This window comes from Nyctereutes procyonoides, unplaced genomic scaffold (assembly GCF_905146905.1).
Source record: "Nyctereutes procyonoides isolate TBG_1078 unplaced genomic scaffold, NYPRO_anot_genome, whole genome shotgun sequence".
Taxonomy (NCBI): domain Eukaryota; kingdom Metazoa; phylum Chordata; class Mammalia; order Carnivora; family Canidae; genus Nyctereutes; species Nyctereutes procyonoides.
Genome location: NW_026575145.1, coordinates 10,387,275 through 10,410,760, shown reverse-complemented (window position 1 = coordinate 10,410,760; position 23,486 = coordinate 10,387,275). Strand labels below are relative to the sequence as shown.

At 34.5% G+C, this 23,486-nt stretch overlaps 1 protein-coding gene across 7 annotated transcripts in view; it reads left to right on the top strand.

Annotated features, from left to right (window-relative positions):
• The window catches only part of MIPOL1 (mirror-image polydactyly 1), a 321,422-nt gene that overhangs the window by 194,496 nt on the left and 103,440 nt on the right, over nucleotides 1–23,486 (top strand). For all 7 annotated transcript variants that reach the window (XM_055309236.1, XM_055309237.1, XM_055309238.1 and 4 more), the window contains one exon: nucleotides 10,550–10,644. In XM_055309236.1, the coding sequence (XP_055165211.1) occupies nucleotides 10,550–10,644 (95 nt within the window). The remainder of the gene's footprint in view (nucleotides 1–10,549; nucleotides 10,645–23,486) is intronic.

Here is a 23,486-nt window from a genome sequence, read left to right as displayed (position 1 = left end):
GTCTATTGTACAGATTACATATTTCTTTACTTTCATATAGCTATATCATATGGTAAGTTATCTCATTTTATCATTGCATAATAGTCACATGAGATGGGTATTATCACCCCCATTTTATCAATGAAAAAAATGCAGTTTAGAGGCCCTAATTTAGAGTCTCAGAACTACTCACTGGTAGCCAAACCCAACTTTGCTTTTAATCACTGTACTTCACTCTCTTTCTGGAATACTTCTCTCTACCTTTCTTCTCATTTTTTAGACTCAGCTAACTATTCATGGATCATTGTCTGCCTGTGAATACTTTGAATTTTGCTTCCATTACAAATGGTATTCTTTCTTTTCTCATGTCAGACTATAGATTACTAGACAGTATATGTAAGACTGCTTTTGAGTCTGAAAACTGATCATCCTTGGTCTGAAAGGTATCTCATGAGGACAACATATCACTTCTTAGGAATAGTCTTTAAGGAAAAATACACTATGGTAATATACTGTGGTGAGCAATCCGACTTTTCCTATGAAGGGAAGGTGTAATTGAAATCCAGTCATTTGGGAAGCCCTGGTGGCCTAGTGGTTTAGCACTGCCTTCAGCCCAGGGTGTGATCCTGGAGACTTGGGATCAAGTCCCATGTCAGGCTCTCTGCATGGAGCCTGCTTTCCCTCTGCCTGTGTCTCTTCCTTTCTTTCCCTGTGTCTGTCATGAATAAGTAAATAAAATATTTTTTAAAAATTCCAGTCATTTTTACCCTTTTGATAGTAGCTTTTAATCTTTTAGATATCCTTTTGTAGGATATTTAGTTGTATTTCTTTACTAGGTTCATAACCTGCTTTTGGTTAAAAAAAAAGTCAAATATTAGGATGGCTATAGTTATTAAGCAGTTTTCTAATTTGATGTATTTTTTGAACATACCTAATCAGATTCCTTACAAATATGTTGAATAGTATAACACAGTCTATACATTTATGATTACTCTATAAAAGAATTCTATTAAAACAGTAAAAATGCATATTAAATTAAGCCATACTGAAATGTGATCTTGTATGGTAGAATAAGCAATGTTTTTTGGATACTTGTATTCTAGTTCCAACTTTCCTTCTAACCAACTATGAAACCTTGGACACTTTCCAAATGTTTCCTTAAACATATTAACAGTAATTTCCTCACCTATAAAGTAGAAGATTATATTACCTCTAAGATCCTTTTTCAGTTCTAAAAATTATTTGGTTCTGTGATTTAAGTTGTACTGTGTGTTTCTTTATTTAGCAGGTATCACACATAAGATCAAATGCCTTGGTTCTCTGATAAAAACAGATTACCATTAATGGTCTTGGAGTTACCAAAGGAAGGCTTAATTATGTCAGACTATTACTATTAAAAACACATTCAAACAAAACATAACACGATTTTGAAATAAGATAAAAATGGTTTCTCCACAATATCCATAACAAATAGTTTTCAGTGATGTAGATAGTATAGTCTTCTCTTTCTCTATCATTCTAAAGTACTAGATAAGACTCTAAAAAATAATGTAGTTCATTTTTAATGTGGTAGCAATACAGAATAGTCCTATTTAGATGGCATTGCTCAAAATACAGTTTTAGAATGAGCCTTTCAATTATTAAGACTACTAATATTAGTTAACCTACATTTTTTTTTCAGTCCCTAAAGGTAAGTAAGTTCTGGGGATGTAGCATACAGCACAGTAATTAAAGCTAACAGTACTGTATCATGTATTTGAAAGTTGTTAAGAAAGTAAATCTTGAAAGTTCATATCACAAGGAAAAAAACATAGAACTATGTGAGCTGACAGGAACTAACTTTATTGTGGTAATCTAAAACTAATACAATGTTATCTGTCATTTATATCTCAATAAAACTGGAAACAAAAGAAGAAAATGGTACAAGAAAAATAAGATATAGGGAGAAGATGCTAAAGATATAAAACACACCGATTGTTCTGTAAACTTCTGTTATTATCTAATAACTGTTACCATATTATGTTTTGATTCCATTGCTTCATCTGGAATTAGTTCAGCTGCCCCTCCTAGGTTGTTTTAAGCAATACTTTTTACATGTTGGCAATAAGTATGAAAGATAGCTGGAGTACATATAAAATTCTAAAGTACACCATTGGAGATTGCAATGAAAGCTTCTAAGTTTTCCTTATATAGAAAACAAAAGAAAAATCAAGAATGCTGCAAATTCTCTTTATTTAATAGAGAATACTAACAACAAAAGGACAAGATATGGTTTTTGTGTGTGAGTAGAGTGAGGAGATGAGAAAAAAATCTAAAACATATGCCACAGGGATCCCTGGGTGGCGCAGCGGTTTAGCGCCTGCCTTTGGCCCAGGGCGCGATCCTGGAGACCCGGGATCAAATCCCACATCGGGCTCCCGGTGCATGGAGCCTGCTTCTCCCTCTGCCTGTGTCTCTGCCTCTCTCTCTCTCTCTCTCTCTCTCTGACTATCATAAATAAATAAAAATTAAAAAAAATAAAAATAAAAAATAAAACATATGCCACAGGCTAGAAAAAGATATTGCGGTATTGCTCAGAAGAGAATTTTATTGTTTTGGAGCAATGAAATATATTAGGTTAAAAATCATTTCATATTTTGGGACCTTTGACTGGCTTAGTCAGTAGAGCATCCAACTCTTGATCTCAGGGTCTTGATCTCAGGGCCATGAATTCAAGCCCCACACTGGCATGGAGCCTACTTTAAAAAAATAAAATAAAACACTTAAAAATCACTTTACATTTTAACATTGCTGTATGCTTATTTTAATAGATGGTGTCTAAAAAGTATTATTGGCCTGATTTTTCTGCATACAATTGGTGTTTTAAAATCAGTAGATCTTAGATTCAATGAAATGTGGTGATAGGTTTGTAAAATTAGAGAGTTTTAAAAGTATAATTGTGATTGTATATGCGTAGAAATATTTTTTATTACAATAGTAGAATTAGTGGATTTAGGAGACCATGTTTTAGTCAAGAAGACAAATGTTTTTAATGGGTAAATTTTGGTGGAGTAAGCAACAGAATGTTTATATTCTTACTAGTATTAGGGAGAGATGAACTAGCATCACAATTTGAGAAGCAGAAGATCCAGCTAATGACTAAATTCATTGTCAACTCCCAGTTCTCATTACTAAGACTAATACACAGGTGACTCCCAGTTACAAGACACCTTCAGGCCAAACACTTTGGTAAAGTTTTGGAGGCATTAGAATAAAGAACAAGAAGACTAATTATATGTGGAAAGGCTTGACTGATCTATAAAAAAGGCAGCATGCTCAAGGGTATCTGGTACATCTCTGCTTTTCCTGCAAGTGTGGCTAAGATATACAAAAATTAATCAAGTGCTTGTGAACCCACCACATATGGTTTATTTTTCAAATTCCTAAGTAAATATTTTTTGTCATCTGTCATACATTCTTGAGAATATAGGTTGACCTAGTATATTTGTGTGTGTGTATGTAAAAATATATGTTAAATGTTTACATATAATTACATATGTATATCCCAGAATGTTACATAGTCTTGTAAGTTCATGATGTTAATGTTCATGAACTTCGATTTTAAGTAAAGTAAAATAAGGATAATTGGAGTTATCTCATAGATTGATTGTAGGGATAGACTGATGTATTTCAAGCACTTGATACAATGCCCAGCCCATAATAGGCATTCAACAAATGGCATTGCTATTGTAGTTAAGCACAGATGCCTTCAAGTTACATTGATTTAGGCAGCAAGTTTGGCAGTTTCTTTATGGTGTATATAACTTTATAAAGTACATAACTTTATATAAAGTATATAAACACATTATATACAACTAACCATAGGACCCAGCAATTCCATTCTTTGGTATTTACCTAAGAGAAATGAAGACATAGTTCCACAAAATGACCTGTATGTTGATGCTTATAGAAGCTATATTAATAATTGCCCCAAACTGGAACAACCCAAATGTCCATCAATTGGTGAGTGGATATATAGATTTTGGTACATCCTATGATGAAATACTACTCAGTGATAAAAAGGAACAAACCATGGTATATGTAATAATATGAATGACTCCCAAAAGCATTGAATTAAAGTGAAAGAAGTCAAATTCACAAGGCTGCCTACTACATGATTCCATTTATGTGTTATTCGAGATAAAAATCACAAGTGGTTGCCAGGGACTGGGTGTAAAAGGAGGGATTGACTATATTGGTGCACAAGGGAACATTTTGGAGTAATAGAACTCTTCTGTATCTTGATTGTGATGGCTCTTACATGACTAAAAATTTGTCAAAATTTATACAGCTGTACATCACAAATGGGTGAATTTTTACTTTGTGTAAGTTATAATTCAATAAACTTGACTTTAAAAAACTCAACATGTATACTTACATGATATGTGATGCATGTTTTACTTTAATAAAAATTTTACCTAAAAATATGCTTATAAGTAGAAAAAGTGTTATATTTTTGTACATTGTTCACTTAAAACTCTGGTTGTATATAAAAATCCTGATCCACTGAAGGCTTTACTCAAAAATATGAATATTTTTATCAAAAATTTCAAGGTAGAGTATAAATAAATAGATTCTAAGCATTACAATGAAAGGGGTGTTATAGAAAATTTAATCCAAATAAGTAGAGACAAAAAAGAGAAGCAAAGAAAACAGGATACATGAAACATGAAAAATATGTAAAAATAAGTCCAAATATATTGGTAGTCACAATATATTGCACATCTTTACAATGTGTAAAGATAAGTACTATCAGATATACATGTGTCAACATGAATAGAAGTCAAAAGTATAATACCAAAAAAGCAGTTATTTGTAAAATATTTAGAGTATCACTTAATAAGTTTAAAAGCCTGTAAAAAGATACATTACAAGTACATAACTATATAATAAAAGTATAAAATACCCTTGAAAATGGTAAGTCCAAATTCATGGAAGTGTTTCATTTTGGCAGTGGAAGGGAAGGAGGGAATATAGCTAGTAGTGCAATATATGGGTTGGGGTAGACAATTTTCTTTTTAAATAAGCAAAATAGCAAAATATTTTTTTAAATTTAAAAAAAATTATAACTGTGTAAAGAATGCCATCAATATTATAAATAGGTGTATGTAGTTGCAAATACACATATATACACATAAGTACTTACACGTATAGACTATTTCTGGAAGTATATACAATAAGCAGATGACTGCTAATCTCAAGAAAGGGATTTGTATTGATGGTTGGAGGTGGGAGAAAGATTTACTTTTTTTATATAAATTTATTTTTTATTGGTGTTCAATTTACCAACATACAGAATAACCCCCAGTGCCCGTCACGCATTCACCCCCACCCCCCGCCCTCCTCCCCTTCCACCACCCCTAGTTCGTTTCCCAGAGTTAGGAGTCTTCATGTTCTGTCTCCCTTTCTGATATTTCCCACACATTTCTTCTCCCTTCCCTTCTATTCCCTTTCACTATTATTTATATTCCCCAAATGAATGGGAACATACACTGTTTGTCCTTCTCCGATTGACTTACTTCACTCAGCATAATACCCTCCAGTTCCATCCACGTTGAAGCAAATGGTGGGTATTTGTCGTTTCTAATGGCAGAGTAATAGTCCATTGTATACATAAACCACATCTTTATCCATTCATCTTTCGATGGACACCGAGGCTCCTTCCACAGTTTGGCTATTGTGGACATTGCTGCTATAAACTTCGGGGTGCAGGTGTCCTGGCGTTTCATTGCATCTGTATCTTTGGGGTAAATCCCCAGCAGTGCAATTGCTGGGTCATAGGGCAGATCTATTTTTAACTCTTTGAGGAACCTCCACACAGTTTTCCAGAGTGGCTGCACCAGTTCACATTCCCACCAACAGTGTAAGAGGGTTCCCTTTTCTCCGCATCCTCTCCAACATTTGTTGTTTCCTGCCTTGTTAATTTTCCCCATTCTCACTGGTGTGAGGTGGTATCTCATTGTGGTTTTGATTTGTATTTCCCTGATGGCAAGTGATGCAGAACATTTTCTCATGTGCATGTTGGCCATGTCTATGTCTTCCTCTGTGAGATTTCTCTTCACGTCTTTTGCCCATTTCATGATTGGATTGTTTGTTTCTTTGCTGTTGAGTTTAATAAGTTCTTTATAGATCTTGGAAACTAGCCCTTTATCTGATACGTCATTTGCAAATATCTTCTCCCATTCTGTAGGTTGTCTTTTAGTTTTGTTGACTGTATCCTTTGCTGTGCAAAAGCTTCTTATCTTGATGAAGTCCCAATAGTTCATTTTTGCCTTTGTTTCTTTTGCCTTCGTGGATGTATCTTGCAAGAAGTTACTGTGGCCAAGTTCAAAAAGGGTGTTGCCTGTGTTCTCCTCTAGGATTTTGATGGAATCTTGTCTCACATTTAGATCTTTCATCCATTTTGAGTTTATCTTTGTGTATGGTGCAAGAGAGTGGTCTAGTTTCATTCTTCTGCATGTGGATGTCCAATTTTCCCAGCACCATTTATTGAAGAGACTGTCTTTCTTCCAGTGGATCGTCTTTCCTCCTTTATCGTATATTAGTTGAGCATAAAGTTCAGGGTCCACTTCTGGGTTCTCTGTTCTGTTCCATTGATCTATATGTCTGTTTTTGTGCCAGTACCACACTGTCTTGATGAGCACAGCTTTGTAGTACAACCTGAAATCTGGCATTGTGATGCCCCCAGATATGGTTTTCTTTTTTAAAATTCCCCTGGCTATTCGGGGTCTTTTCTGATTCCACACAAATCTTAAAATAATTTGGTCTAACTCTCTGAAGAAAGTCCATAGTATTTTGACAGGGATTGCATTAAACGTGTAAATTGCCCTGGGTAACATTGACATTTTCACAATATTAATTCCGCCAATCCATGAGCATGGAATATTTTTCCATCTCTTTGTGTCTTCCTCAATTTCTTTCAGAAGTGTTCTATAGTTTTTAGGGTATAGATCCTTTACCTCTTTGGTTAGGTTTATTCCTAGGTATCTTATGCTTTTGGGTGCAATTGTAAATGGGATTGACTCCTTAATTTCTCTTTCTTCAGTCTCATTGTTAGTGTATAGAAATGCCATTGATTTCTGGGCATTGATTTTGTATCCTGCCACGCTACCAAATTGCTGTATGAGTTCTAGCAATCTTGGGGTGGAGGCTTTTGGGTTTTCTATGTAGAGTATCATGTCATCAGCGAAGAGGGAGAGTTTGACTTCTTCTCTGCCAATTTGAATGCCTTTAATGTCTTTTTGTTGTCTGATTGCTGAGGCTAGGACTTCCAGTACTATGTTGAATAGCAGTGGTGAGAGTGGACATGGCTGTCTTGTTCCTGATCTTAGGGAAAGGCTCCCAGTGCTTCCCCATTGAGAATGATAATTGCTGTGGGCTTTTCGTAGATGGCTTTTAAGATGTTGAGGAATGTTCCTTCTATCCCTACGCTCTGAAGAGTTTTGATCAGGAATGGATGCTGTATTTTGTCAAATGCTTTCTCTGCATTTAATGAGAGGATCATATGGTTCTTGGTTTTTCTCTTGCTGATATGATGAATCACATTGATTGTTTTATGAGTGTTGAACCAGCCTTGTGTCCTGGGGATAAATCCTACTTGGTCATGGTGAATAATTTTCTTAATGTACTGTTGGATCCTATTGGCTAGTATCTTGTTGAGAATTTTTGCTTCCATGTTCATCAGGGATATTGGTCTGTAATTCTACTTTTTGGTGGGGTCTTTGTCTGGTTTTGGAATTAAGGTGATGCTGGCGTCATATAACGAATTTGGAAGTACTCCATCTCTTTCTATCTTTCCAAACAGCTTTAGTAGAAAAAGATGTACTTTATATTGTATATTTTCTTATACTTTTTAAATTCTGTTAGTTTATTTAAGGTATATATTTTTATGTGAGTACACACATAAATGAATGCATGCAGTTTTTATTACTGTAATTGCCAGAAATATGGGAAATATGCCTGAGGAACACGAAAAAAAGTCTTGTTCACTAATTTGCTTAATGTTTTGATATGAAATTTACTATTGACTTGTAATGTGATGGAATTATATGATATAGTGAAAGTAGGAAATGCAATAGAAGTAAACAGCACATTTAAATCAGTTAAGCTTTCTCACAATAACATAAATCTAACTCAAGCTAACCTAAGCCAAAAAAAGATCTTTATACTCAGGAAGTCCAAGAAATGGAATGGATCTGCAGCTGTCTGGCATAGGGGATCCAGGAATACAAATGATGTCATCAGGATTCAGTTATCTTCTGGGGCTGATGAACAATCTGGATTATGTATACCTGAGGTGATGGGGAATGCAGTTCACCGTAACCATCAGGACTGAACAGGGTCACTATGGCAGAGGGTAAAGGTATTTCCCCAAAAAAGAAATGCTGGCCTGTTGAACATATATCTCATTAAGAGAAAAAGGGGGTTGTAAGGCTAGGAGGCTTATAATAGCTTTGACTATAGTCAGCAGGGCCTTGGCATAAGATTAGACATTTAGAATTAATAAATTAAGTGGATTGCAGTGCAGCCACACCAAATCTTCACAGCCATGTAAATAAAACAAGAGAAGTGAAAAAGTCAATATTACCTAAAGCACAAGAATTTAAGTAAAATTCTCATGTTCCCATTTTTTAGCAGAAATTTCTTAGGAAGAAATCTTCATTGTGGCATTTTCCTATGAGAACATTGTTGGTTTTGCTTTCTGTTTTTGAGAGGGTTTTTTTTTTTTTTTGGCTTGTTTTTGCAGAAGTACCAAGTTAAATAAAAAAATACCTTCAAAATAATCATCTAAGATACTTAGCATTGTTATATATTTGTTTAGCAAATCCTTTATTACCTATTCAGTATCTATCCTTTAAATACATGCCACAGAATGTTGAGCATTTTATAAGTTGAATGTGATATGTCTGTCCTTTCTTGTGTGATTCTTTTTGACCATTAGTCACAGTGGTCCATGTTACCATTTCAATCACATTTTATAATTTACTGAAAACTGGCAAAGATGTCCATTTTTTGGCATAAAGAACCAGTCATCTATTTTTAAATGCTTTTTAATCATTTTTGAGAATGTTTAGTCTGTAATTCTAGAATATGAATGTTAAAGGAACATCTTAAATTGAAAGAATGAAGAGGAGCACCTGGGTGGCTCAGTGGTTGAGCGTCTGCCTTTGGCTCAGGGCACGATCCTGGGGTTCTGGGATCAAGTCCCACATCAGGATACCCGCAAGGAGCCTGCTCCTCCCTCTGCCTATGTCTCTGCCTCTCTCTGTGTTTCTCATGAATAAATAAATAAAATCTTAAAAAAAAAAAAGAATGAAAAAAAAAGAATGTAGAAGTAATTCTTTGTCCTGTTTCCAAGACCAGATAGAAAACAAATTATTTACTTCAGTTCCTAAAGTTATAGAAAGACCTGAATTGCTGCATTGTTTTCATCATTCTCCATTATTAAAGTAGGAAAGTGTTCACTTACATTACACTAATTAATTTTCTTGTGGTTAGGATTTCACAGTTTGTCTTATGAATTTATTCTTATGCAAGAAAATAATCCCAGTGAAATCATATGAGTTCAGCAAAATTAGTCAACTTCTGCCTCCAAACTCAATTACTTATTAATTATTGCCATTAATGTTGTTTGTGAGGTGTCTGATAACAATTTGCTCTGTGTTACCTATCAAAGACCACTAAAAGAGAAAGTCCATTGTTCCATGCAAATTAAATTTTGAATAAATAAAACTGAAATCTGATTCACCAGTACCATTTTTAAAAGTTACGTTGAAAACTTTTTTTGACTCCACCTGAAACCCAGTGCAAAAGATGGTTGGAGGTTGGCAGTTTTTCTAAAATTATGAATATGAACCCCTAACAAAAAACTGATTGCAAACCCTTTAAAATTTGAATATTATAGGTAGAGAGGAACAATAACATCCTTTGAATAAAAGAACCTCTAACATTCAAGACTATTGCCATACTCTCTCTAGAGATTTTTTTTTCCTGCAGAAAAGGAATCGAAAAGGTTAAGTCTTATCTCTAAGAATCAGGTTATACTCTTGTGTATTTTTTTCACATAAAATATCAAGGATAGCTTAACAACATATTTAGAATTTTCTGGGTTTTACTATTAATAAAGTTAAAAGAAAATCTGGTGTGATCAGGCAGTGGAGCCACATTAAGTTTGTATGTGAAACACCCATTGTGCTTATCTCTACTCTAGATATTGCTCTGAACCCATGTTCCACATTCTGAATTCTGTGTGTAAAGTTAAACATTGCAGAAGAGCATATATCTGATGATACAGATGAATAAGGCTGAAGCTTAGTAATGGGCAAACTTGGTACATTTAATATGTTCTTGTTTTCAATATGTCTGTTATTAATATAATTTGATTATTTTGTGGGAAATTATGAGACTCTATTAAATAATACTGATAGATTTTAAAACTATCACAAATTTAAGGCTCCTATTTATACTACAATACTGTATTCTAACATACCAATACTGATATTAAATTTCTTAAAATATTAACTACTTGCAGGCAAAGTTGTTGGCTATGCAACAAGCCAGAGAGACTGCAATTCAACAGTACAAAAAACTAGAAGAAGAAATCCAAACACTTCGAGTTTACTACAGGTAAAATTCTTCTTAACCTGGGCATAAATAAATTTGTTGGTTTGGGAAATGTTTCTACCTGATTTTAGTGAATGAAGAAATACCTCAGTCAAATTAAACATTCAGTTAAAACATTTTTATAATTTTAAAATGATTCAGGGATAAAATATTCTTTATTCTACCTTTTTTTTCCTTCCTGCATTTAGTAAAATTTAAGTTTAGATTCCCATTAGAATTATAAAATATAACCATAAACAAGTTGTCTGAATAGAGTTTAGCTGGCTGTTGAACTATTTGCTCATCTAAATACCATCTCTGAAATAATACATATTTTTAAAACAGTACATTAATAATAATAATAATAGCCTTTTGCCAATTATAAATATGAGAAGTTTCTAAAGGAATGCCACTGAAGGATTTTTAACACTTATTTAATTTATGCTGCAAGAGTAGTTGTGAAATTAATTCAGTAGGTCACACTGGCATTTTTCTTTTTTTTTAATAATAAATTTACTTTTTATTGGTGTTCAATTTGCCAACATACAGAATAACACCCAGTGCTCATCCCGTCAAGTGCCCCCCTCAGTGCCCACCACCCAGTCACCCCCACCCCCCACCCTCCTCCCCCTCCACCACCCCTAGTTCGTTTCCCAGAATTAGGAGTCTTCCATGTTCTGTCTCCCTTTTTGATATTTCCTACCCATTTCTTCTCCCTTCCCCTCTATTCCCTTTCACTATTATTTATATTCCCCAAATGAATGAGACCATACAATGTTTATCCTTCTCCGATTGACTTATTTCACTCCGCATAATACCCTCCAGTTCTATTTCACTCAGCATAATACCCTCCAGTTCCGAAGTGTAAGAATTCACTAACTTGGCCTGTGGGTTACTGAAAGATTTTCTTTTAATTTTACCCCCTCTTAGAATAATGTTAAATACATAAAACGCAATTAACTCAAAATCAGTTTTACTGAAATAGTTATGAAAGGATTATGTCATGATATATTGCTGGTCATGACTAACCTCCACAGAAGTAGTTTTAATGAAACATCAGATACAGAAGACAGTTTTCTGTGAATGGAAGAATGATTAGAGGTAAAGAAGCATAGTAATCTAGACAATAGAGTGGTTCCTTGAGGAAACTTGAATAAGAAAGACATTAATGACAGTTGAGAAGAAAGGAAGATAGGGTAAGGAATTCTTCATTTTTGGAAAATGGCAGATATGTATTTGAGTGTGTTTGTGATTAACTGGAAAGAGCCAATAGGGAGAATTGGTACAGATGGAACAGGATTCCTAAAAAAAATAGGACAAGATCGAATTTAGAATCTGCAGAAGTGTTTGCCTTGAACAGGAAGCTGGTCAGCTTATGTTCACAGATAGGACTGACTGAAGGACAGAATAGCTGTGAAATAGGAATAAATTTCCGTTCACAATTAATAGTTTCATTTCAGTTCACAATTAATAGTTTCTTTTTTTTTTCCTGTAAAGTGTGAGGGTCAACATGGGCTTCTGAAATAGAGACAGCAGAAGGCTTTGAAAGGAATACCAGAGTAGCTACCAAAGGGGATTGGAAAGAGAAGTGAAGAAGGGCAAGAACGAGCCAAGCAATTCTGAAGAGCTAGCTGCAAATAAATGGGATAGATTAGTATGAGGTCTGGTTTGTACAGTTGCATAACTTAACACATTCAGCTGTCTTATAGCACAGAAAGCAAAGGATTGAAGTGATTCAGGATTACAAATTTGTGGGACTGATATGATGAGGAGAGTGGTTGAACTAGCAAAAAGTTGTTGAAATGATGAATGATAGTGTAAGCTAAATATAGCAGGAAATAAAACTGAAAGAACCTGTGTACAGGAGAAAAAGGAGGAATCAAGAAATCCAGAATCTTGAAATCAAAAGCAAAGGTAGTGGGAATAAGAAAATTCAAGAGCTAAAAGGATCAGAGGTTCTAGGCAGAAAGTGGAATGTTGCTATTTAAGATTTCGGAGGTGAAGCACTCAGTCTGAGCACTGACAATATTAAAAGCATTGCCTTAGAAGTAGGTGAAATTGAGAGGAGGGAGGAGTCACTAGATATGAAGAGGTAAACGATTTATGAAACTAATGTACTGATTACCCATTTGGCTATTGTCTCTGAAAATATTGGCCTGTGTTGGGGGTACTCACTATAAATGCTGTAATGGAAAATGATCTAAAAATAAAGCTACATGTTGAAATAAACAGCTATATATGTATTAAAGGAAGAAACCTGTATGGTATGTGTTACACGAGGGAATGTGTGATGCCTATGAGGAAAGTTTCATCCACATTTCTATCAAAACAAAAAAGGTACAGAGAATTTTCGTGCATTGTTAACGGAGATATAAAATGATGTGTCTGCTTTTGAAAACAGTTTGGCAGTTGCTTAAAAAGTTAGACATTGAATTCCCCCACATGATGCAGCGATTCCACAGGTAGGTATATACCCTAAAAGAATTGAACAGATACTTGCACAACAATGTCTGTACTGTATTCTTCAAATTAGCTAAAAGGTGAAAACAGAATGAGCCAAGTGCCCATCAACAGATTAATGAATAAACAAAACGTGTTATATACATATAATGGAATATTACTCAGCCCTGAAAAGAAATGAAGTTCTGATACATGGTACAACATGAATGCATTATGCTAAGGTGGAATAAGCCAGAGAGAAAAGATAAATATTGTATGATTCCATTTCTATGAGGTATCTAGAATAGGCAAGTTCATAGAGATAGAAAGGAGAATAGAGAGTTACCACTGGCTGAGGGAAAGGGAGTGGGGCTGGGGAGGGAGAGGATGGGGAGTACTGGTTTAATAGATACAGTTTCTGATTGGGATGGTGAAAAAGTTCTGAAAATGGAATGTGCTAATGGTCACACAACATTGTGAGTGTACTTCACGCCACTGAATTGTACACTTAAAAATGGTTAAAATGGTAAGTTTTATATTATCTTACCACAATTTTTTTAAATGTACAAAGAATATTCTGTAAGGATATATACAGAAATTTATTTAAAAGAGCATAGGGATAAAATCCCTGGGATATAAAACTCTGGGAAGGGAGAGGCAATTACAAAAAGAACAAAGCTGAAATTTCATGGGAGCTCACATTCTGATTTAATTGATTCAAATGAAAGTAAACAGTGTTTCTTACTCACTTGAATAGATGGTCAGTCAGGAACAGGTCAGTATACAGCTTGTATGTATATACCATGAAACAACAAAAGAATAAATAAACTTCAAGTATAAATCTGGCTCTCAGCTTTCCAACGGCCAAAGCCAGGGAGATGTATGATCGGTTATTAGTTTTAGGGGCAGATTAAAATATGCTGATAACTTTCATTCTACCTTGCCTATAGTTCTGCCAGTTAGTGATAATAACCTTCTTCCCTTTAAATTCTTTTCTAAGAATAGTTTTCCTTTGCAGGGCTATGTGCACTAAGAGCTACTCTTAATATAATCATTCCATATCCATGTATGGAAATAAGGAAAACAGAAATATATATTTCTGAGTTTCTCTGTTTTGTTTCCTTTGAGTTTTAGAAGATTTTAAGTCCGAAGAAGAGAAATGTTGGCCTTTCATTTCCTTTGGCAGAGTTAGGGACAGGAGCAATGAGGTGGTTGCGTAGGGATACTAAACCATTATAACTGACAGCTCTTTCACATTAAAGCAGAAGGCATAACAAAGACAGGAATAGCAATAGGAAGATTTAAAATAAATTTACCTTATTACAAAAGTGTTATTAGGAAAGTATTAATACCTCCTCATCGCTGTGCTAAATGCTAAATTCATTTGCAACAGCTTCATTAGTTTCAATCTAAACAGCTTCATCAGGTTTGTAAGGGTTAGATTTATATTTAGTAATGACTTTTTTCCTGTTATTGTAAACCTGTAGTGCTGCATTCCTAAGTTCAGGAGGCATAATAATAACAAACTTTCTAATCGAGAGAATGCCCAAGTTTCAGTGTTTGCTGATTTTATAGTACTTCCGTATACTTCCTTTTGCTTAAAAAAAGTGTAAATTCAAGTGTGTGGATAAGAATAAGATCCTGTTGTTTGATACCAGTAAACCAGGATTTAATATTTATAGTAACAGCAGTTTTGTTTTAAGTTTGTATTATATTTTGTATGATTGCATGTGGGAAGTTGTGATGGCTTACAGAACCTGGTAAATTTCACATTTTAGACCAAAATTATTGAATGCTTCATATTTTAAGGTAGTATGTCTCCTATGATTGTACTGGTATTTTCTTAATCATAGAAATCATTTAGTAGAATATTTACATGTTTGACATAGTGAAAATTGGGCTAAAACATAAGCCCTACTTACCATGGTTTATAATATACCTTTCAAAGTTGTAAAGGCCATAATATAGAGCCCATGTAATATATATTGAAAAAGAGAGTGAAATTCTTAATTTTTTCGACATTATTTTTCTAAATTTTATTTAATATGAGTCTTTTGCTTCTTATAGTTTTTGTCTGTGTATATGCCATCCTTAGCAATCAAAAGCATTACTGTCACTAAGATCTGGTATTTTGTTTTGTTTTGTTTTTTTAGTGATAGGTTTTGTTTTTTTAGTGATAGATAGTGATAGGTTTTCCTTAAACCATTATGTTCTCTCAGAACTATACATTGATAAGACAGTCAGCAGTGACTATGGCATGCAAGCTCTAGCCAGGGAGCAGCGTTTTTCTCAGTACAGTCCCTCATCAAGAAGGGTTGAATAGGGATCCCTGGGTGGTGCAGCGGTTTAGAGCCTGCCTTTGGCCCAGGGCACGATCCTGGAGACCCGGGATCGAATCCCACGTTGGGCTCCCAGTGCATGGAGCCTGCTTCTCCCTCTGCCTATGTCTCTGCCTCTTTCTCTCTCTGTGTGACTATCATAAATAAATAAAAATTAAAAAAATTATTTAAAAAAAAAAGAAGGGTTGAATACTTTATCCTGACTTCATTCATTCAGTATTCTAATCAGTTGTGCTAATTGGACTGCCCAATGACATGAACAATTTTGTCACATATGTATTTTCAGTAAGAATTAACTATCCAAGGGACACCTGTGTGACTCAGCTGTTGAGCCTCTGCTTTGGGCTCAGGGCATGATCTTGGGGTCCGGGATCAAGTCTCTCCATTGGGTTCCATGCAGGAAGCCTGCTTCTCCCTCTGCCTATGTCTCTGCCTCTCTATCTCTCTGTGTGTGTGTGTGTGTGTGTGTGTGTGTGTGTGTGTGTCATAAATAAATGAATAAAATCTTTGGGAAAAAAAAAACAGCTATCCATTAAACTGTGTTATGGTACCATACTGCTAAAGCAGTAATAAAAAGAACAAAAGAAGATCCTAATTCTTCATTTTTGCCATTAACCAGATTTTTTTTTTTTTTTTTTTTTTTTTTTTTTAGCATAGGCAAGCTCCAAGCTTTCAGTTTCTTTAACTTTGACACTAGGGGCTTTTTGTAGTTGGTTCTAACATTTTGTGAAATTTGTCACCCTTTCACATGAGGTAGATTAAATTTTTGTTTAGTGATGTTTAGTATCAAGAACTGTTGTGGCACCTGACTGGCTTAGTCAATAGAGCATGCAACTCTTGATCTTGGGATTTGGAGTTCAAGCCCCATGTTGGATGTAGAGATTACTTAAAAAATAAAATCTTAAAAAAAATTAAATTATAAGAAGAACTATCTTCTTATACTATTAAGTTGCACCTATTTTCAAGGTCTTTTTAACGCATAACTGGCTTCACCTTTACTATTCAAACCACCATATATATTTGTTAGTGGCTATGGAATGCAAAAACAAAAAGAAAATTAAAATGAAGTTTGAAAAAAACCCTAAGGTTTGCATTTTCTGTATGTCCAGTGATTTGAAATATAGTTATTAAAGATTCTTACCTTCCTCCTCTCAAATTATAGAATGTGACATTTAAGAAGTTACTTCTGAATGTCAATTACTTCACCTGTATACAGAGATACCTGACCTACTTATTGTGAAAATCAATGAGATAATATATTTGGATGTTTTTTAAAACCCGTAAAGCACTGTGTAAAGGAAATAAATTGATAGTATTATTGATAAAACTCCTTTAAAAGTTTTGCTTTTTTAGATGTAAGACAACTATTAAATTAGTAAAAGGCTCTTTCTACTGAAATATTTTGTGCTTCTCTGACTTTGTACCCAGAAGGATATTTTTTGCATTGTCAGTTTTCACTATTTGCTGGGCGTTATTCTAACAATAAGCTAAAAAGCAAAACTAAAACTCATCCGTATAGTTCTACTGTTTTTTGTTTTTCAATCAAATGACCCTTCCTCCTCTTTTAAGAGCATTTAACAAAATACTTTGTCATTTAATCATTGTGGATTAGCAAAAAGGTCCAGAGTTAAAGTGGGACTTTCAACTGGTGTTTGGCATCTATTAATATTATTACTGTTAGCTTGAGAAAAACTTAATCTTATATGTTGTTAGATAAAAAAGTAGTATTTCCCCTGCTCTTGGTCCAGAATCACCATTACTGTAGTTCCACAGGTGCCAATTGCCTCACACTGAGGTGATCCTTCATTTGTCCCTTTTCACAAATGTATGCAGTAGTCAAATTTTGCTACACTTTTCCTTGCGGCGTCTATTACTTTTGCCATCTTATTTCACACAGTTCCTGCCTTAGATAAGGCTTGGATAATCTCAGAGCCAGACTTTTCTTCCTACTTCATCTAGTTGTCTCCATTCCTTATTCCTGTTAAGATTGCTGAAACATTATTTTCAACTTCTCAGCCATTGACACTACTTAATAACACATTAGCTATACAATAAATTCCAAACTCTTTAGCTGAACATTCATGAAGCCTTGTTCTTTCTGAATTTTGTCTATGCTTGAATTACTATTTTATCTTTTTTCATTGATATCAGCATCACCAGTGCCAGTATACTGCCTCACACATAGTAGGAACCCAGTAAATATTTGTTGTACTGAATTGACTGTTACTTGTACTCCCAAAATGAACTGTTCACTATTTCCTGGACACAGCCCACAATTTCCCACTCCAGTGCTTTCCCAAATGTCACCTATTCCTCTTGGAACACTCCATCTCAGCCTGTCACATTCTTATTGAGCCTCCGGAACACAATTTAAATACCAACTACTCCCATTAGTCTTCTTCTTATCTTCTCAATCAGAAATTATCTGAGTCTACCAAAAAATTGTCTACCATAGTTCTTTCACCATGGTGCTCTCACAATCCATACCTCATGTTTACCTATGAAATAGTTGTATGACTATTTCTCTTAATTCCTCTACCAGGGCTTCTATTCTTTATATACATCAGGCCATCAGTAAATATTTGCCAAACAAACTAATAAACAATGAAATTTAATACAAGATTGAAAGTTTCTTCAGAGGAAAAGTTTCTTTGGAGTAGTAGTGTATACAGTGCATACAGTATGAACTTGCTGATGAGTAAAATAATTGGAAATAGTATAGACCTAGTCCAACATCTTATTTAGTCATTTGCAAGGATGTGGGACAAAACGGAGTCTTCATATAATAGAGTATGTCGTCTGCCAACAAAGTTTATTTTTTTCCAGGCCAACAGTGTTCAAATTTGAAAGCTGTTACTAGAAATATTTGTTAAGGGGCACCTGGGTGGCTCAGTCTGTTAACTGTCTGCTTTGGCTCAGGTCATGATCCCAGAGTCCCAGGATCCAGCCTTACATCAGGCTCCCTGCTCAGTGGAGAGCCTGCTTCTCCCTCTTCCCCTCTTCCCCTGCCCCTCCCCCTGCTCATGCTCTCTCTTGCTCACTCTCACTCATTCTCAAGTAAATAAAATCTTGAAAAAAAAATTTGTTTGAATTTTACTTTTTTTAAAACTTTAGAATTAAAAACTCAAGAAACAATATTATTAATTATTAATGAACATATTATTAATGAACATCTGTCATGTTCATTCCAGTATTGTTTCTTATAATGAAAAAAGTACTTTTGAATCTTTCCTATGGATGTTTTGTTTAATCAACACATTACTTAAAAATATTAAGTTGATTGTCACAATAAAAACTGGAAGATCTGCTAACATGGGACCCATAAAATTATATCATGGAGTATATATTAGTCAGGGTTCTCCAGAGAAACTGGAGAACCAAGAAACTGTATACATACATAGAGAAAGATTTATTTTAAGGAATCCACATGCATTTGTAGAACGTGGCCAGTCTAAAATATGCAAGGTAAACCAGCTGGCTGAGAACCAGGGAAGGTTGATGTTGCTGTGATGAGTCCAAAGATGCAGAATTCCTGCTTCCTCAGGGGAGGTCTTTCTTTTGCTTAAAGCCTTCAAATGATTGGACTATGAAAACAATAAATAATGATGTTAGTATATAGAACAAGATATAATAAACTAAGATCTTTGAGCAACTCTTGATTTCTAATGCCACTGCTGTCATAAAAAGCTTAGTAAATATTGACTGAGGATGATGATGATCCAACAGTATTTTTAAGACTATGTGGCACTGGCAGTACACGCAGATATCCGGGACTTAACATTGTCATTTTGCCATGGGTCCCTTCCACCTAAGCCTCTCCCAAAAGGACAAATGTTTATCTGCAGTTGGGCATTTAAATGTGTAAATATCCCATTCTCAATTACATACAAAGTAGCTAGAGTTTTCACTCTTTAAAGCATGAAGTAGTTGTTCTCTCAAGCTTAAACTGATATTCCAAAAGTTCGCAAAGGTCAAAATAGGCTAACTTGAATGTTTTCCCTGTAATTCCAAAAGAAAAATTGTTTTATAAACTCAGGTATATATACAAATATTTAGTTCCTTTTATAATTCCAAACCCTAAATATTTATGAAATGTCTGAGTTTATTATTATAGTTTACCATTCTGCATAGTTATTAAGTTTTAAATGTTTTGCACTATATCCTGTTTCCTTTGGGCTTATACAGGTTTTATTTTATGGCTATCAGTATTCTATTAATATACTTCCAGTCACTTCCCAAATAACTGCTTCTGATTAGATCACAAATTTACAATATTCAGTTATTCCATGAAACAATCAAGAATTTCAAAAGCCTAGGGATTTTTCTTTTAGTTTAGCTTTATTAGACTTTATTGATCTGAAAAATATTTTAATGTACATTAATCCATGGAAAGTTTGGTTGTATCAAGCTAGGTCAGGTGTTCTAAAAACAAATGAAAATTTTCTGAAACTTCAATTATGTGAAAATTGATATTTTGATTTTACTTTTTAAATTTTTTGTAGGTGATTCAGAATTGAAATAACCATTTATCTAGTTTCCCTACTCTATTACCTAAAAACTGAAGTGAAGTCAAGGAATCAGTATTATTCTTTTGGGTCCTGACATGATTTTTAATAGTTACTTCTTTTTGGTTTATAATTAGTAACATGATGAAAAGGTGACAAATAGACTTGAATTATAACTCATATGAAGAAAACTTCATTTATTTATAAATCTGATTTAATTGGATCTTTGTTTATTGTTTTATTTGTAAGTTGTTTATTTTAAATTTTTTGATACAATACAGTATTGGGGTTTTTTAAAAGATTTTATTCATTTATTCATGAGAAACACAGAGAGGGCAGAGACATAGGCAGAGGGAGAAGCAAGTTCCCTGCAGGGAAGCCTGATGTGAGACTACAACCCAGGACCCCGGGATCACGACCTGAGCTGAAGGCAGAAGCTCAACCACTGAGGCACCCAGAGATCCCTCAATACAATGTTTTAATTCAGAGCTGACATTACAGATGTAAGACAGATGGTATACATTCTGACTAAATGAGCTTTCACAGGTAATTACTCTGTCTGAGCCTCGATTTCCTGACCTGTAAAATTGGAATTGTAATATTACCTGCCTCATATTATTTTGGGGAAAACTCAAATGAAATAATGCATGCCAAATGCTTTGTACAGTTGCTGGGTACACACTTAGGTATTTAATAGATGTGAACCATTGTTATTGTAATCCCTGTGCTGAGTTTATATTGAGTTGTCATTCACTTTTCTTTGAGATTCTGTTAATGCATTTCAATTTATTTTTATTTATTTATTTATTTATTTATTTATATTTTTTTAATATTTTATTTATTTATTCATGAAAGACACACAGAGAGGTAGAGAGAAAGGCAGAGACACAGGCAGAGGAAGACGCAGGCTCCATGCAGGGAGCCCCACGTGGGACTCGATCCCGGGTCTCCAGGATCATGCCCTGGGCTGAAGGCAGCGCTAAACCGTGAGCCACCTGGGCTGCCCTATTTATTTATATTTTTTACTCAAAATACAATATCGTGACTGCAATATGAAATTGTTTGATTTTTCTTTAGGAACAAGTTTTCACTGAAATTAGAGGTCTTGTTGTAGGATACTTTAAAAAAATATTTAGTCAAGGGCCGCCTGGGTGGCTCAGTGGGTTAAGCATCTGCCTAACCCAGTGTGGGGCTGGGATCCCTGCTTTGCGGGGGGAGCCTGCTTCTCCCTCTCCCACTGCCCCTCCCCCCTGCTTGTGCTCTTACTCTCTCCTCTCTGTCAAATAAATAAATAAAATATTTTAAAAAACTATAAATATTTAGGCAAAATGATGTGCTTGAACTTAGATTTGGCTCTTTTTTTATGAACAGTTTATTTTCAGGAGTTGTTTCTTCATGCAGGAGCATTTTAATGGTCAGAAATCTGTTGGGAATTAGAAAACTAATGATTGCTCATTTTTATTCTTCCTTATTAAAAATATTTTTATAGAGGTCACATTCAAAATATACCATTTCTCCAATCTTTTCTATTAAAAATCTAGCCCAGAAAAAAATAAAGGTGTAATCTTAAAACTATGTTTCTAATTCCATCTTTTATCTTGGAGTTTTGTACATACATTATCTTCTTTAATCCCTTCAACATCCTTGTGAGGTATTATCCTTTTTTGCAGATGAAGAAACTGAGGCACAGAGCTATGAACTTACCCTAGGTTACATCACGACCAGAAACAGAAGTTAAATATTGCCTAACCCATCTAATACTTGGTCCTTTTACTTATCTACTGGACAGCTTCCCCTAGCTCTGCCTCTATCATAAATACTGCTAATGCTAAACTGGTACTTCAGCATTATTTTCGTGATTGGGATATGTTTGATATGTTTGTCACATTAAACACCTCTCTGAGACCACGTTAAAGACATGTTAATGCGGTAAAAGAATCTGACCTGCTTTGGAGTTTTAACAGTCTTTGTCTGTGTTCAACCAAACTACACAAATTACAACCGCAGTCAGTGTCTGGATTTATAAATAGACTACTGCTGGATTTTTTTAGAACCTTTAAGCTCTAGTATTGTATCATATGTCAGACTACAGAAGGTAAATACTGTGTGTGAAAGTAATTTTATCCACACAATCATTTATTTTTATTTGCACATTGTAGTATTGTATTGTTTTATCATTGCTCTAGCACAGTCACTAAAGTAACATTAACCATATTAAAAGTAATCATTAACCAAATAGCCATTTTCAATTTCATATTGATTTATCAAGAGCCTACTGTATACTAAGGATTGTGCAGTCTCCTATGGAGAATAAAGTAACAAAGAATAAGACGCAGTTGCTAATCCTCAAAAAAATTATAATTCAGTAAAAAGAATATACTCAAAATGAGCATTAAAAATTATATACTGTTAAATAATATTACTTGACCTTGCTATAGAAAATCACAGAAGGGAGATATTTTTACAGACTGAAATAGGCAACATTTTAGGGAATGCTTGGGAATTGAAGTATGAGCAAATAGAACTGACAGAAAGAGAGGAGGAAGAGCATCCTAGTCTGGAAGAACAGAATAAGCAAAAGTGAAAATGTAAAGAGTATATGTCACATTATGGAATTGAGAGAAGGTTGCAGGAATTTGAATACTAGCATGCATTAAAGTTTGATTCTGTATTGCCTACAGATACAGAGCCTTGGACATTAGCATATTACCTAGCAATTCAATTCCATTCCATTCAAAGCAGGTATTCAAACGAAAACTTGTAAACTGATGTTCATACCAGAATTGTTCACAATAGCCAAAAAAGCGGAAACAACCAAAATGTCCATCAGCTAATGTTTAGATAAACAGAATGTGATGTATCCATACAACGGAATAATATTCAACGGTAAAAAAGAAGGACATATGCTGGTATATGCTACAATGTGGATGAACATGCTAAATGAAAGCAGCCTGAGACAAAAGTGCATTTTGCATGATTTCTTTTATGTGAACTATCCAAGATCAGCAAATTCATAAAAAAGCAAATTAGTGGTTTCCAGGGCTGGAGGTGGTGAGGAATGGGGAATGACTGCTTAACAGACACAGGGTATCCTTTGTGGATGATGCAAATGTTCTGGAACTAAATATTGATGATAGTTGTATAATATCATGAATATACCAAATGTCACTAATAGTATATTTTATGTTACATTTATTCTTAAAAAAAAAAAAAACAAAACACTAGCAAACTTAACCCAGCAACATATAAAAAGATTTATTTGCCATGACCATGCAGGATTTATCCCAAGAATGTAAATTAAAGTTAACATCTGAAAATCAAGAAATGGAATACACTTTATTAGTTTGCTAGGGCTGCCATTAAAAAATACCTTAGACCATGTAGCTTAAACAACAGAAATTTATTTTCTCAGTTTTGGAGATTGAAAGTTTAAGATCAAGGTGTCAGCAAGGTGTTCACTTTCTCCTGAGGTCTTTGTCCCTTGACTTGGAGATGGCTACCTTCTTTCTGTGTTCCCACGTGGCCTTTCCTCTGTGTGTACACATCCCTGATGTCTCCCTCCATGTGTCCTAATCTCTCCTTA